This window comes from Phyllostomus discolor, chromosome 4 (assembly GCF_004126475.2).
Source record: "Phyllostomus discolor isolate MPI-MPIP mPhyDis1 chromosome 4, mPhyDis1.pri.v3, whole genome shotgun sequence".
In the NCBI taxonomy this organism is placed as follows: Eukaryota; Metazoa; Chordata; class Mammalia; order Chiroptera; family Phyllostomidae; genus Phyllostomus; species Phyllostomus discolor.
Genome location: NC_040906.2, coordinates 179,069,571 through 179,083,520, shown reverse-complemented (window position 1 = coordinate 179,083,520; position 13,950 = coordinate 179,069,571). Strand labels below are relative to the sequence as shown.

At 39.8% G+C, this 13,950-nt stretch overlaps 1 protein-coding gene across 8 annotated transcripts in view; it reads right to left on the bottom strand.

Moving 5' to 3' along the window:
* TPD52L1 (TPD52 like 1) overlaps positions 1-13,950 on the bottom strand; it is a 72,783-nt gene that overhangs the window by 10,474 nt on the left and 48,359 nt on the right. For 5 of the 8 annotated variants that reach the window (XM_028509889.2, XM_028509884.2, XM_028509886.2 and 2 more), the window contains exons 3-4: positions 11,573-11,721; positions 4,081-4,182 (exon numbers count right to left, since the gene is read on the bottom strand). In XM_028509889.2, coding sequence (XP_028365690.1) covers positions 4,081-4,182; positions 11,573-11,721 — 251 coding nt within the window. Of the gene's footprint in view, positions 1-913; positions 929-4,080; positions 4,183-11,572; positions 11,722-13,950 lie in introns of all 8 variants that reach the window. The other 3 variants (XM_028509883.2, XM_036024648.1, XM_036024650.1) reach the window with 1 other exon arrangement.

Below are 13,950 nucleotides of genomic sequence, written 5' to 3'. Positions count from 1 at the left end.
TGCTACCCCATTACACATTCTAATACCATCCCTGCTTTCTCTTCTCCCAAGAAGCGAACTGGGAAGGGATCCAACTCATCACCCCTCCCCATCAATATCTGGTGAGGTCATTAGTATGGGTGGCACTTGACTAGAATTCGAACAAAAAAGGACAAAGAAATTCAGGGGATTCTTATGGTCCTACCTTAGACATTCTGTTTGGAAATGATAGGCAAAATATTGCTTCAGAAATTACATTAAAACAGAATTACTAAAACAAATGAATTGGCATTATTAATCTATTAATTTCTTTAAATACAAATTTTTAAAAAGTATATAATGAGACTCCAACTAAAAAAAATTAAAAAATTAATTCAGAGGCCTGGCTGATGTCCTCACACCTCCTAACACATGTGCTTCTCCAAGAACTTTTTCTCCCTCTTCAACTTCAGAAGGTTCAGAATCTAGTCCAAGCTGAACCATCCCCATGAGAAATGGTTAGCAGATGTTCAAAAAACATGACAAATAATTTTCTGTTTCTTGACCTTACTTTCTAGAAATTTTCTAGAAATACACAACTCTCAATATCCACATCCTTTTTTTCTTCTCTCAGGTGGACGACCTCTGCTAACATAGGAAGGAACGATGCAGAAAAAGAGATTCGTAAGAGATTGCTCAGCAAGTGACACAGGTGTAAATGGCTGAGAAATGAGATAAATATGTGCTGAAATAAATCCACATGCATTCGATGCCCTTTACTCTAACTGTCTAGTCACGGACACTCTCAGGAAAAAGATTGGGTTTTTTGGCTGAGGCACACCCACGGTGTGAAAGAAACAGTGAGCTCTGGGAAGGAAGGGACGTGACTGCTGGGCAGGGGAGAGGCAGGGGAGAGGCAGGGCTCCAGAGGCAGGGCTCCAGAGGCGGTGCTTACCCAATGGAGTGAGACCTGCAGCCGGGGCAGCACAGGAGAGAAGAGCAGGAGCAGAGTTAGCACATCAGGACGCACATAAACTACCACACTGACCATTGTCCCCTTTCCTGAGAGCCCCAGTGCAAATGGTAATTCACTACACTTTTTGAGTCTACTGACTTTTTAATGTGTCTTGTTTTACCAACCTGTTGCAAGTTGTGCTTCTAGCTATTATCCTCATGGATATGTAATGATGGTGAAACTCTCTAATAAAATTGTGTGCCTCCTCCAAAGATTCCATCTGCACTAGGTCACATGCAATTTGAACAAACTCAACGAGAAATTCCAGGAAGATGCCAATATTATAAAAATTATTCTAACAGCTTGCATTTCTTCAGAGAACTTTCATAAATGTGACCGCATTTTAACTCCACAGGGAACATTTTAGTTAGGTAGCTTTTAACAATGTTATTTCATGGATGGAAGACTGAGCAACTAAGAAACTCCACGACTCGGCTAAGGGGACCTCACGTAATGGCAGTCAGGTGAGAATGAGAATCTTAGCTTGGGAAATATTACTTACTCTTACAAAACATTAAAATTAAATTATAACATAGGGCTTTACACTCAGTTATTAAAAGACCCAAATAATAGGTTTCCAAAATCTATACATATCAACTTGGAATTATGTTAAAGAAAAACTGGAGGTACTGTTTTTCTTCACAGGTATCTGAGTCTTTTCAAATGAGTTCAGAAATTTGTTCTCAGGATGCACAAATGCATTTTACCATGTAACTACAGAATAGTACATTTTTAAACCAAAAAGGGGTGCAAAGGAAAATGTTTATGATACAATTTTTAAACTTCCTCATTATCATTTTATGAAATTAATTTGAACAAAAACATTAATTTTTCTCATTTAAGACTATTTATTGGAATAAATTTAAGCAGTTATCAAGTAGGCTTTTTATTCTTTTAGCATAATTTAAAACTAAAAATTCTTTGCAAAACTTGTTGCTTTCACAAGGATTTATCCTCATTTATATAAAATGTTATATATTATACTTAGAGAAAACTATGGTTCTGAAAATAAAGGCCTATGAAATATGACAGGGCCATTACCTGCATGTCCAGTAACAGGCTACATTTCCCAATATGTTTAGCCACAGTTCATAATGAAAATGTTGTATCCTCTATATAGGGCAACAGTTAACAAAACGTCTGGAACCCCTGGGAAACAGGTTGTCCACTACACTAAAGCAGAGCCACGCCAAAGCAGGAGGAGAGGCAGTCAACACATCCTTAACACTGTACCCAGTTAGTGTGTGGACACGAGTATATCAACATATTGCATATGAAAAATTCAGTTACTACTTAGAAAAATGAAGAGCAAAGCTTTTATGAAATACAGTGTGCTCCTGTTAATGGATTCCTTCTCATTTCTGTCATATGGGGCCACATGTAATTGAGATGGTCACTCCGTCAACATAGTAATTAGCATTTATGGATGCTGAATACATGACAGGCTCTCTTCCTCTACTTTTAAAAGAACTCAATGACACAGTTTCCCTTATCCCCATCTCATGACTGACAAAACCCCCAGGTACACGCAAGCTCAGTTATCTCTGGCTTTCTCATAATCTGACCCCTTGAAGTCCAATTGCTTGCGAGGCTGTTACTAATGTAGATTCCTAGACTGCTCCCAAGGCCTACTGAGGCACAGTCTGTGAGAAGTGCAGTCTGTAAATATGTATTTTAAACAAGATTCAGAGGTGTTTATAAGGTCCCTTAAAGATATATAAACACTGAGGTCTCAGTGTTCAAGTGAAAGGTTTCATGTATGTGGAGAATGAATTTTATAAACACAGCTAAATCTATTTCCTCAGATATAACAGATAATAGGGTCTTCCCTATTTAAGAAATTATTAATTTAGTTTACATAAATGTTTTAATGCCATTGAAATGATTGAAGATTGTATTTGTAATAAAATTAAGGTTAATTAATAATCCAGAAGGTTTACCTGTTAACCACATGCTGCCTGTGAAGAATGTCAGTGGCTTTTGTTATTGCATTATTAGTAAAAACACTCAGATTGATGTGCATGTACTTACTTAACTCTAGCCTTATGAATGCCAAATTGTTAGGAAGGTGCATTAGTATTGAGCACGCAATCTAGCAATATTTAAAGCCAAAATAACTTAAACACAAAGGTATAAATATTTATTTCTAGGTATCAAAGCTGCAAAGTAATTAAAAACTAATAGTTTAAGAATCCAGTAAAATATACACAGATCCTTTTAAAAGAAATTTAAAATGTGTTTTGAAAGTTTTTACAGAATAATTTGATTTCTAAAGAAATCTGAACTTGATTTATTACTATGAAGAAAAATCTTATAAGCATAAGAGCTAAATTCAAAATAAACTATGATGGGTATTTAAATGAGCAAAAAAACATAAGAGTAACAATTCTATATAATTCCTTAGCACATAATATAAAAAAAAATGGTCAATACTAACAATGTTTTTCTGGTGACTATAGTGAGGACATTTGGTTGTCAGTTCAAAATCTTGAAGTTCACCCTAATTTTATATAATAGTAAAATATGAAAAGAACTAAAATGTGCAAGGGGACTTGATCAGAAGTTTTGCCATAGCTATGCACTGGAAGCTAACAGAGTCATTAAAAATGAAGGTGTAATGGATAGTTATTGACATGTTCACAATATTGCCAAAGTGAAGAAAGAAAACCACCAGAAATATAGATACCATAAGGTATCTTTTTGGAATAAAATAATGCTTACATTATATAAAACTGTAACTAAAGTAGTTTATCAGAACACATTCTACTGAGTGCATATTTTAACTTATTGTTTAAATTACAATAATTAAAATTCAGTGTGTGCCATTCTTTTGAATCCCCCCCATCACCAGTGATTAAAGGCATCCTCTATCTTCTAGTCACACCAGGTCACACCAGGTCAGATCCTAGGGGAAAAGGCGTCTTTGGGACCAGGCCTCCCACTAAGCTGATCTTCAGTCAGAAAATGTCCTAATATCATAATTTATCTCAATCACCAATTACTGCCACATCATATTTCAATCCAAATAAAAAAAGAATACCTTGGGCAGACCAGCCCATAGCAAATGCCCTCCACTCTCGGGAAGCCACAGTTCCCTCCCACAATACCTCATGTCTCCAAACTTCTTGCTGATGGCTGTCCCAACATTGCTGAATGCAGCAGTTGCCTTCTGCCCTGCGTGGCTCAGGGTTTCGTGTGTCTTCTTGTAGCTAGAAGTAAAACAGAACAACAGTTTATATATCATGATCGCCCATGAAACAGTCATCGTCCTTCTCTCCTTACTTTGAAAATTCCCTTTCCTAAACAGCTTTAGAAAGAAGACGATCCACAGAAGTGACTGTTTCTAGTCATTGTTTGGGGATGATGGGTCCACTTATTAGAGGGAAAGTCAGACCCTTAAATCTGAGTTCAGGAGGAACACACATACACAAGTATAGGTCTGAATGTACAGATCTTTAACTACAGAGTGGAACTATTCTGAAAGCAAACAGCCATTCTTAAAGAAGTGTATGAACTCTACAAAAGACACTTGTCAATGGAAGCTCTAGCCCTCAGAGATTGCACAGAAATTTTAAAATGTGTATTTCAAAGGGCAATTGAAGCTTTTGCTGTCACTGTGGGTAAAATTAATGCTAACAAAGCAAAATATAATGAGTATTTAACTCACTTTTAAAAATACTTATATCTGAGAATAAGAAAGGCACAAAATTTAAGGTAATAGTAGCTTTTTCAAAAGAGTTTTAGGAATTTAGTACTTCAATGATCCACCCATTCATGTGGTCTATATCCCCACTAGACTGTCTTTGTGCCCCAGTGTCTGGAGAAGCTCAGTAAATACTGGATGAATGAATGGATGGTCAGAAGGTGCTCCTCTGTGGCTCTGGCCTGGGAGTCGTGGCAGTCAGAACAGGGAGGAGTGGGTGGGTCACAGAGACACAGCACACAGACTTGACAGGAGGTGGTAAGTGACAAATGGAACAAGATGGAAAGACCAGCCTGGGATTTTGAACACAGTGCCAGGGAGAACACCGTATATCCATAAATCTGAGACGTTTCTAAGAGTTATTAAAGTGGGAAACAAAAGACTGGTAACCTGAGGGAATTAAAAGAAACCAACAAAATGTTTTGTACATCGCTTCACAATGTAAGTCATTATGCCACACGATTTAAACTTACACAGTGCGGCATGTCAATTACATCCCAATGAAACTGAAAACAAAAATGATTTGTATAGATTTTTAAAAAACTAATTCTTATATGCACATTACATCTTCTTCCAATATATGCTGGTCCCAAGTAAATTCCCCCAAAGCTGCCTGCTTAGTGTAGAACACTTGCATTATTTGGTGCCTCTGAGAAGACGTTATATTGCATGAAAATAGTTGTGTAGGAATGTCCCTTATCCCTCCATCCTCTCCATCTCTCACAAGTCTTGCAGTCCTAATTGTACTATTGTGCTTTAAGGAAATGTTTTAAACATGCCCCTTGGTCTACTTCAGGACTGAAATTACTTTATTAATGTAGTATTCCATTACTGTCTTTTTGTTAGCAGGAAGGAATGAGTTTACATATTATAGCATCACATGTTATTTATTTACACAATCCCTCTTTTTCAGCAAGTATAAATATCCTATTATCCAGACTGGTGATTTTCCACTGGTGTGTGGCAAGAATTTTTAAAACATGCAATACCTGGCTATTTAGCCAGGGGCACTGACCTCTTTCCCTTAGACTGTGGAATAAAAAAATGATCATAGCCAACACAACAATAGCTACCCAGTGTGAATGAGTCAAAATTATACCTATTTCTTGTCATACTGGCAAAAATATATATTTTTTGGTGTGCCGCAGAATTTTAGTAATTAGTTTATGTGTGCCACGGGATGCAACAGGTTGAAAAAAGCTGACCTGGATCATAAAACCAAACCAAATTATTCATTTTTCAGACAGATGTTTCCTAGTGAATAGGGAAAGACCAAGGGAAATAAGGGTTAAAGAAGAAGCTGGCAAGTAGGAGGGAATCCGCACCCAGAGAGAGCCGTGGGAGCAGGAGGGGGAGCCGGGCCCAGATGGCTCTGGGGTCAAGCAGCCAATGAGATGGGAGAAAATGGAGGAAAGGAGTAGCTTTTGGGATGTCTCCATCTCCCTACTTTGTTTTCTGTGAAGGTACAAAACAAAATACTAGCTTATTCAAAGTATAATTTTATTTTTACATTTTACTAAATGACTTTGGGGTTTAATTTTGGGAAAAATTATGATTACATAAAACCATGGAATTTCAGGCAGTTAACATATGACATAAATTATTAACATCTAATTGTGATGTTAGTGATAAGGCAGCTAAAGTAGTACTAAATGTTAATGATCAGGAATAAAAACATTAGTCATTATTACAAAGTTTTGGTGAAGTGTGATCTTGAAATGACATTGCCGAGAATTGTTCAGAAGAAACATGCTACCACATAGGTTCTCAAGGCAGCGTCCTGAACACTTGGATTAACCGGGCTTAGCAATGGTCTTTAAAAGGAGGGATGGAGCAAAACGAAAAAAGGACTCATGGACATGGACAACAGTGTGGGGACTGTGGGGTGGGGGAGGGCAGAGGCGGGGATAAGGGGCCCGTGGTAAGGGGCCCTGCTTTTGTGCATTCCACACATAAATGATACCATGCAGTATCCGTCTTTCTCTCTGACTTATCTCACTTAGCACAATGCCTTCAAGGTTTATCCATGTTGTCGAAAATGACAGGATTTCCTTCTTTTTTTCTAGTATTTCATGGCTGAATACTATTCCATTGCTCATGTGTACTGCACCTTCTTTAAGGAATGAACAGCATTTAGTGGACAGTGCAGGTCAGCTGTTTGGCCAGCACACCGACAAGGGGATCGTCAGTATGTAGGGCAGGGTTCTCCGCAGGTCAAATGAAAGGTATCCTACTGACTTTTTGTGTAGATTCCTCTTGTCATGTCTTCCTAATTTGAAAGTCAGTGTTATAAAACATAATCAAAAGGGGAAAGCATGTCTTCTAAAAGGTTTTGCCTTTTCTGCACAAAAATGGAAAATAAAGGTTCAACAATCTCTTTGCAAGAAGGTATTTTATAGCACAAGTACATTTTGTGTTATGGAATTTAAAAGAAAGAGGGCATTACTTTAATGGTTGCATCTGCATCATTTCACCAAAGATACAAACATATTGAGGAATATTTCTCCAAAGGTTTTCTAAAAGTGTTATTAAAACATAAATTTGCATTCTGAATCTAGAAAACAGAATTTATTTCCTGCCTTGCACAATAAGATGAAAGTCAAAAGGTAAGAAGAATGAACAACTGGGAGAGCTGGGTTACGTGCGCCTTTTAAAATTAGGTCTTTGATCTTTACTGGCACTTCTGAACTCAGTGGTGTTCCAACAGACTCCCCATAAAAAAATAATAATCATTACTGACCACAATGGCCTGGAAGTCTTAGAAGCACAAAATCAAAGTCATAAGGTAGACTATAATTTTTAAGCATTGTGCATTTTTTATAAAATGCTGAATGTAAGAGTTTTGTTTCTATTTATAACGGCTAAAGTTATTAACTTTCCAAAAAGATGGCATCGTTTGAATTCCATTCCAAAACCTTCTCTCTTTTGCAGACCTCCCATTTGGCTTGTGGTACAACTCAGAGGAGTTTATCAGTAGGAGAATCTCATGGGTTAGCAAAGGCCGGACACTTATTAAAACAAAGCATCATCAGATTAAATGGTTTGCAGCAATGCTGCATTTCTGAATCCCTATTCTGTCTGCCTGCAGAGAGATTCAATATCTTCTCCAGTGGTTTCCGCACAGCTAGACCCCGAAGCCACACACATCCCCTGTACTTCCTTGAAGCCTAAAGACAACATAAAAAAGCAGCAGAGATCATTAAAAAAAGGATGGGGAAATATTTTGTGTCTGTTCTTAGATTCTCTCAAATCAAAACATGTAAAAAACTATGACAAAAACAACAGCAAGAGCAAACCCTGGACACCAGTGATCTCTTAGGACCTGCTGTTGTATGGCTATCTTTCTAGAAAGGAGGTCATTTCAGTCTGCTGTGCAGTTATTTCTACTTATCCAGTCTATTCTAACCCGAATCCTACCAAAAGGATTCAAATTGACTAACACTAAGACAAATTGACAAAAAGACTAAAATATGCTAAGATCTTTTATTACCATACCACCAATTTTTTTTATTATAAATCAGACTAAATAGGTCATGATTGCCTAATCAGTATGCAAAGGATTGCCTCTAGGAATCACAGGCAATTCTCTGACAGCTTAAGTTCTTTTTAGTGCTTTAAAATCTAGTTCTACCCAACCTAATCCCACTCCAATTCCCTCCCACTGAAAATTTCATTGTATGAGGTGTAGAGCTTGTCCTGGAATGGGCATTATGGCCACTAACAGCAGGGATTTAATTAATTAATGGAGAAAATAGATTTGTTATTCCCCCACCCCAACATATGATTAAGAATTTTCCCTTCTTTCAGCAGCCAAGAAAAAAGTGTGGGAGGAAAATTATGTTGTTGATAGGTGAATACCTACCTCTTAAGAAAGGGATTCTTTCCTATAAAGGAAAGTTCATGTCATCTCTAAAGGTTAGTGAATCCACACTTATCTGTATTTATTAAATAATCTCTGAGGAAATCTCACCACGTCCTACAGCTTGCAAGACATCAAATAGTATGTAGACGACTCCCAAATGTCCATATTTGTCCTCCGAGTTGCCCCTCTAGGTTTATAAACTTGTTTGTCTACTGGGCATTTCACACTTCACACAGCCAAACCAATTCTTGGGTCTCCCCACCAGATCTTTCTCAGTCTTTCCTAGAACAGTGAATGTGCCTAGAAAGTGTCAGACATGGTCCTACATGTGGCATGAATACTAACTCATTGAATCCTCACTTTCTATGAAACAGGTACTAATCTGATCTCTTTCCACAGATGCAGGGAGATCTAGATTTCAACCCAAGACATTGGAGTCCATAGCCCATGGGTTTAACCACAATGCTATACTCCTATTGTGGTAAACAGTGCCCATACTCAGCCAGTAGCCCAAGTCAAAGACCTGACTTTGGGCAATCACTGTTGATACTCCCACTTCCCTCTTCCCCCACCTCCCAGCCATTGGGAAGCACCATTGGCCTCACCTCCAAATCCTGTCCCCTTCCTGTCCACGACTCTCTCTCACCATGATCACCACCTTAACTACTGCAGTAACTTCATAAACGATGTTCCCATTTCCACTCCTGCCTCTCCACTCTTTCTGAAAGATGAATCAGAACAGGTCCCTTCCTGCTTCAAACTCTCCAATAGGATCTGAGCCCTTGGAAGAAAATCTGCACTCGACCCCGCAGTCTAGGAGGCCCCAGAGGCTCTGACCTCCTCTCCTCTCACTGCACTCCAGACACAGCATTTTCTTTGGCCCCTGAAACCAGTAAAGCTAGCTTTGGCCTCAGGGTCTTTGCAGAAACTTTTGCCTCTGCCTGAAAGCTCTCACTCAGATCATCACGAGAGGCTCTTCCTCATCATTCAGGTCTCAGCCCATAGTGACCTGCCAGGGTAGGATTTCCCTGACTGGGAGCCAATCACAGCAGCGTCACCCTCTAGAACATCACCCTTTGCTATTTACAACATAGCACTTCCTGGTACTGTATTTCCTTATCTGTTTCCCTTTCAACACACAAGGAGAGTCGGAACTTTGTCCATCTTGTTGAAGCAGGATCCTGTGGGTTTAGATGAGCCTCTGGGTAATAATGCCTGAGAGTAGATCCTCTTTAAAGTTGTTGGATAAATGAATTGTCACAACCCCTTTAGTGGCTTTTTATTGCCTGTGAATAAAAAATAATTCTATTAACAGGTGCCACAAAGCCACTTCTCCTTGCCCCCTCCACAACACAAAATAAGTGGACAACTGTCCCTTGCAAGGAGCCCCCTTTCCTGTGGGCCTTCACCAGGCTGGGCCTCCCCGAGGAGGCACCTCCTGCCCCGTGGCTTCAAAATTCCGACTCATCTGCAGAGTTCTGCTGAGACATCTGTTGCTCAGGAAGCCTTCCCTGGAAGTCCAGCAAGGCTCAACCTCTTGCTTTCCAACCCGACAATACACCGTACTTCACACGTAACTGTTACCTGGTAATTTGTAATAACCTATCAGATACACACAAAAAACTTTGTTTTCCTGACTAGACTATAACTCCATATCCCAGAGAACAAATGTATTCTATTCATTAAACAAAAACTTGATACTAAGTAGGGTGCCTGACTGTGAAACCAATTTGTTTTTCAAACATGGGGTAAACACAAACTACATATTCTCCCCTGTGTGAAGAGGCTAAAAGCCTTCCTGGAACTTGCCTGATCCAATTCCAGGTCCCTCTCCCTGCCCCACAGCCCACCCTGCCCCATCACACCTAGAGCAAACCTGAAACACCCTCTGCCCCTCTCCCTGCTCCCTCCTTCCCTCCCATCAGCAACAGGACAGCCAGAATTCCGGGCCTTCCATTAGGTCAGCTTATCCCAGCAGCGTGGTTAGGGAAGCCAAGCAGGAAGAGCCAGCCTGGCTCTCACACCCAAAAGGAAGTTCAGGTCGGTGTGACATGAAACCTCCAGACCTGGACTAAATTCAGAAGTGGCCAGACCCAAGGAATTGGAGATTGTCCCACCTCATGCTGTTAGGGCCATTAACTGGTACAGGTCACCAATGTACAAAGACATCGGCCAAACTACGACAGGTCAGCTCATTTGATTTAGTGCCTAAAATCCAGCTATGCTTTTCAGGAGACTATTCATAAGGTGTTGCGGCATGTATTTGAAATTTATAAACATCAGTGTGTGGTGTCTTATGCGCTTCTAAAATTGTCCTCATCAGGTTCGGGAGGGTTGGTTATTAGCCTCTGCAGATAAACTGCTGGGCTCCCCGGCTCCATGCTGCCCTGCTCTGGGCTGTGCCCCCGCCCTGTCTGAATGAGCCCTTGGGAAGGGCAAGCACAAAGGCCTATAGGGTGGCTAGGCTGTTAGAGTAGGAGAGAACATTCTCCTTTCAGATGGAAACTTAAGGAACCACAGCAGGGAAACAGCAAACTCCTTTTAGAGGCAGCTACGCAAACAGAGGGCACCTTAATACAGGAACAAAAGGTCACAGACTTTAGTTCTCAGGAGCCAGCTGGCAACGTTAGCCCCCAGCAAAACAAATAATTGCTACCCATCAAGGGCACCTCTTCCTACTACCAGGCCTCTCCATGTCCGCTTACAATTTTTTGAGAAAACATAAAGAAAAAATATACATATTAAACAAATGCTTAAAAACATATAATAAAGAGAAAAAAGTCTTGACCATATAATTCCATAAAGGCGGTCTGAGTGAAAATGGAATTTTAGTGAACAAAGTTTAATTTCATGAAGCTCCTTTATAGAGTCTGCTCACATGCAACATATTTAATGATTATCATTTTTTCCCCACTTTTAGAAAAAGTTTTTTTTCTAGCCACAGTACCAAGTCAGCCTTAGAGGAAAAAAATAGAGAAGAATGGAGAGACAGCAAGTTAACAATAAGTTGTCAATATTCTGCTACTGTACTTACGCAGTAGTAGTCTGCATGTCATGCCAGCTTTTGCTGAAGTTCTGTTTTAATTCATTCATCAGGTTCATGCCCAGTTTTTGTTTTATCTCAACCAGATGCCTCTCTTTCGCCGATAAAACTTGTCGTAGTGTTGTAATTTCATCCTCTAGCTACAAGTAGGAAGGAGAATGGTGGGGAAAGAGGTCAGACCAGCTGAAACACACCTTGCCAGGCTCTCTGCTCTGGAGCAGCCTTCACACCCTTTCCTTTTCATAGCCCGCTCCGGGCGATGGCGGACATCCTGAAGCCCAGATAGCTCAATAGCCAGAAATGGATTTTTCGGTTTCAGTGATTATAAAAGCAGTCACTGCTGCTTGTGAGACATTCGTTTGTACAACAAAATACAAACAAGAAAATAAAATCACCTGTAATGTACTGGAAAATAGCCATCACTTACTTTTTTGGTTTCTAACCTTCCAGACATTAGTGCAGACACCTTGATTTTGCCAAGCTAGTATGTTAGGCAGGGCAGAACGGGAAGGAGAGAACGTACATAAGGGAGGGATTTGTGTTCCTTTTTCTTTTTAACAATTTTATTGACGTATAACAAGCTGTACACATTTGAAGTGTACAATGTAGGTTGTGACATAGGTACACTCCTGTGAAGGCATCACACTCAAGGTAGTGAACATATCAATTTATCACCTTCAAAAGTTTTTTAGGCCTTCTGTCATTCCTCCCTCCTTCTCCCCCTACCCCTAAGCAGCCACTGATCTCTCTTTCACTAGCATTTATTTTGTATTTTCTACAATTTTACATAAATTGAATCACACAGTATATGATTATGCTTGCCTGGCTTTTTTCACTCAACCTAATTCCTTCACATTATTTGAGGTCCATCCATGATGTTACATTATCAGTGGTTCTCCCCTTTTTATGGCAGAATAGTATTCTATTATATTGATGTGCTACTGTTTTGTTTTGTTTTTTTACTCCACTCACCTAGTGCAGGACATTTAGTTTTGGCTAATGCAAACAGAGCTGCTATGAACATTCATGAACAAGACTTTGTATGGACGTGTTTCCTTTTTTAGCATTCTGGGTATGTCTGTGGCAGCATTCCTGCATGAGAGTAACATCTGAATTGGCAAAATGAGTCGAGCAGATGGCCCTCTCAACATTGATGAGCCTTACCCAATCAGCTGAAGGCCTAAATAGAACTAAAAAGGTGACCCTTCCTCAAGTCAGGGAATTCTTTCTGCCTGACTGCATTTGAACTGAGACATTGTGGCATTATTTTTTTCTGCCCTTGTGTTCAAACTGTAACATCAGCTCTTCCTGGGCCTTGACCCCGTTGGCCTTCGGAATGGAGCGGCGCCACTGGCTCCCTGAGTCTCCAGCTTGCTGACTGTAGATCTTGGAACCTGTTGGCCTGCATTATTGCAGTGGCCAATCCCTGATAATAAATCTATTTCCATTTGCTTAATGTCTTATTATTGCTTCTCTTTCTCTGGAGAACCCTGACTAATACAGAAGAATGTTACACTAAGACATTATCAGTTATAAACATTAGCTTAGTGCAGGAAGAAGAAAGGTTTTGAGGGAAGGAACGGACAGAGTCTGGAAGTCCAAGAGACGGGAGCCTGAGGGCACTGTGTGTTCCTCCCAGGGAGCCACACGGTCCAGGAAGAGAGAAGCGCCGGGGAGGACACAAAGGGAGCCTGGAAGCAGGTGCTGCCTGCCTCACAATGCTGCCTGGTGTTTCCCTAATCCTATTAGTGCCCATTTTCCTTGAGTCATCTTATCAAGGGGGCATTGGCAGTTTTCGATTGTTACATAACACGGATTTAAGGTACTAATGCCAACACTTCATCCTTTTCAAAAGCCAAGTCACATTATGGAATACAAAGCATGAAATAAAGCTTAGTGAAATGAAAGTGGGAGCAGGATGTTAGAGGCACAGAAATATTGAGCAAGCCTATTGAAAAAGGGAGACAGAGGAAAAAACCCACAGAATGGATGTGCAGAGTCCTCAGAGATGTCAGGAACAACTGGTAATAAGAGGAATGAGAACAAATCTCTGACACAAAATAGTATTTTTAATATACTGGTAAGCTTATAAAAAAGCATAATCTACTTCTGGCATTTACACATATGAATATTCATTGGGGCTATCAAATAATTCAAGTTAATTATAAATCCTACGGTACATCTGCTATGCACAAACCACTCCACTGGATCAGAGGCCTCACACTGAAGGAACTTTTAAAAACCACACATATTCTATGGCTGTAATCATAAACTAGACTTAATTGTGTTCACGATAGACTCCTCTTTTAGAATGCAGACTTTGTCTAAGATGTAGACAAATTTGGGACATTATCGGCTTGTTCTATGTC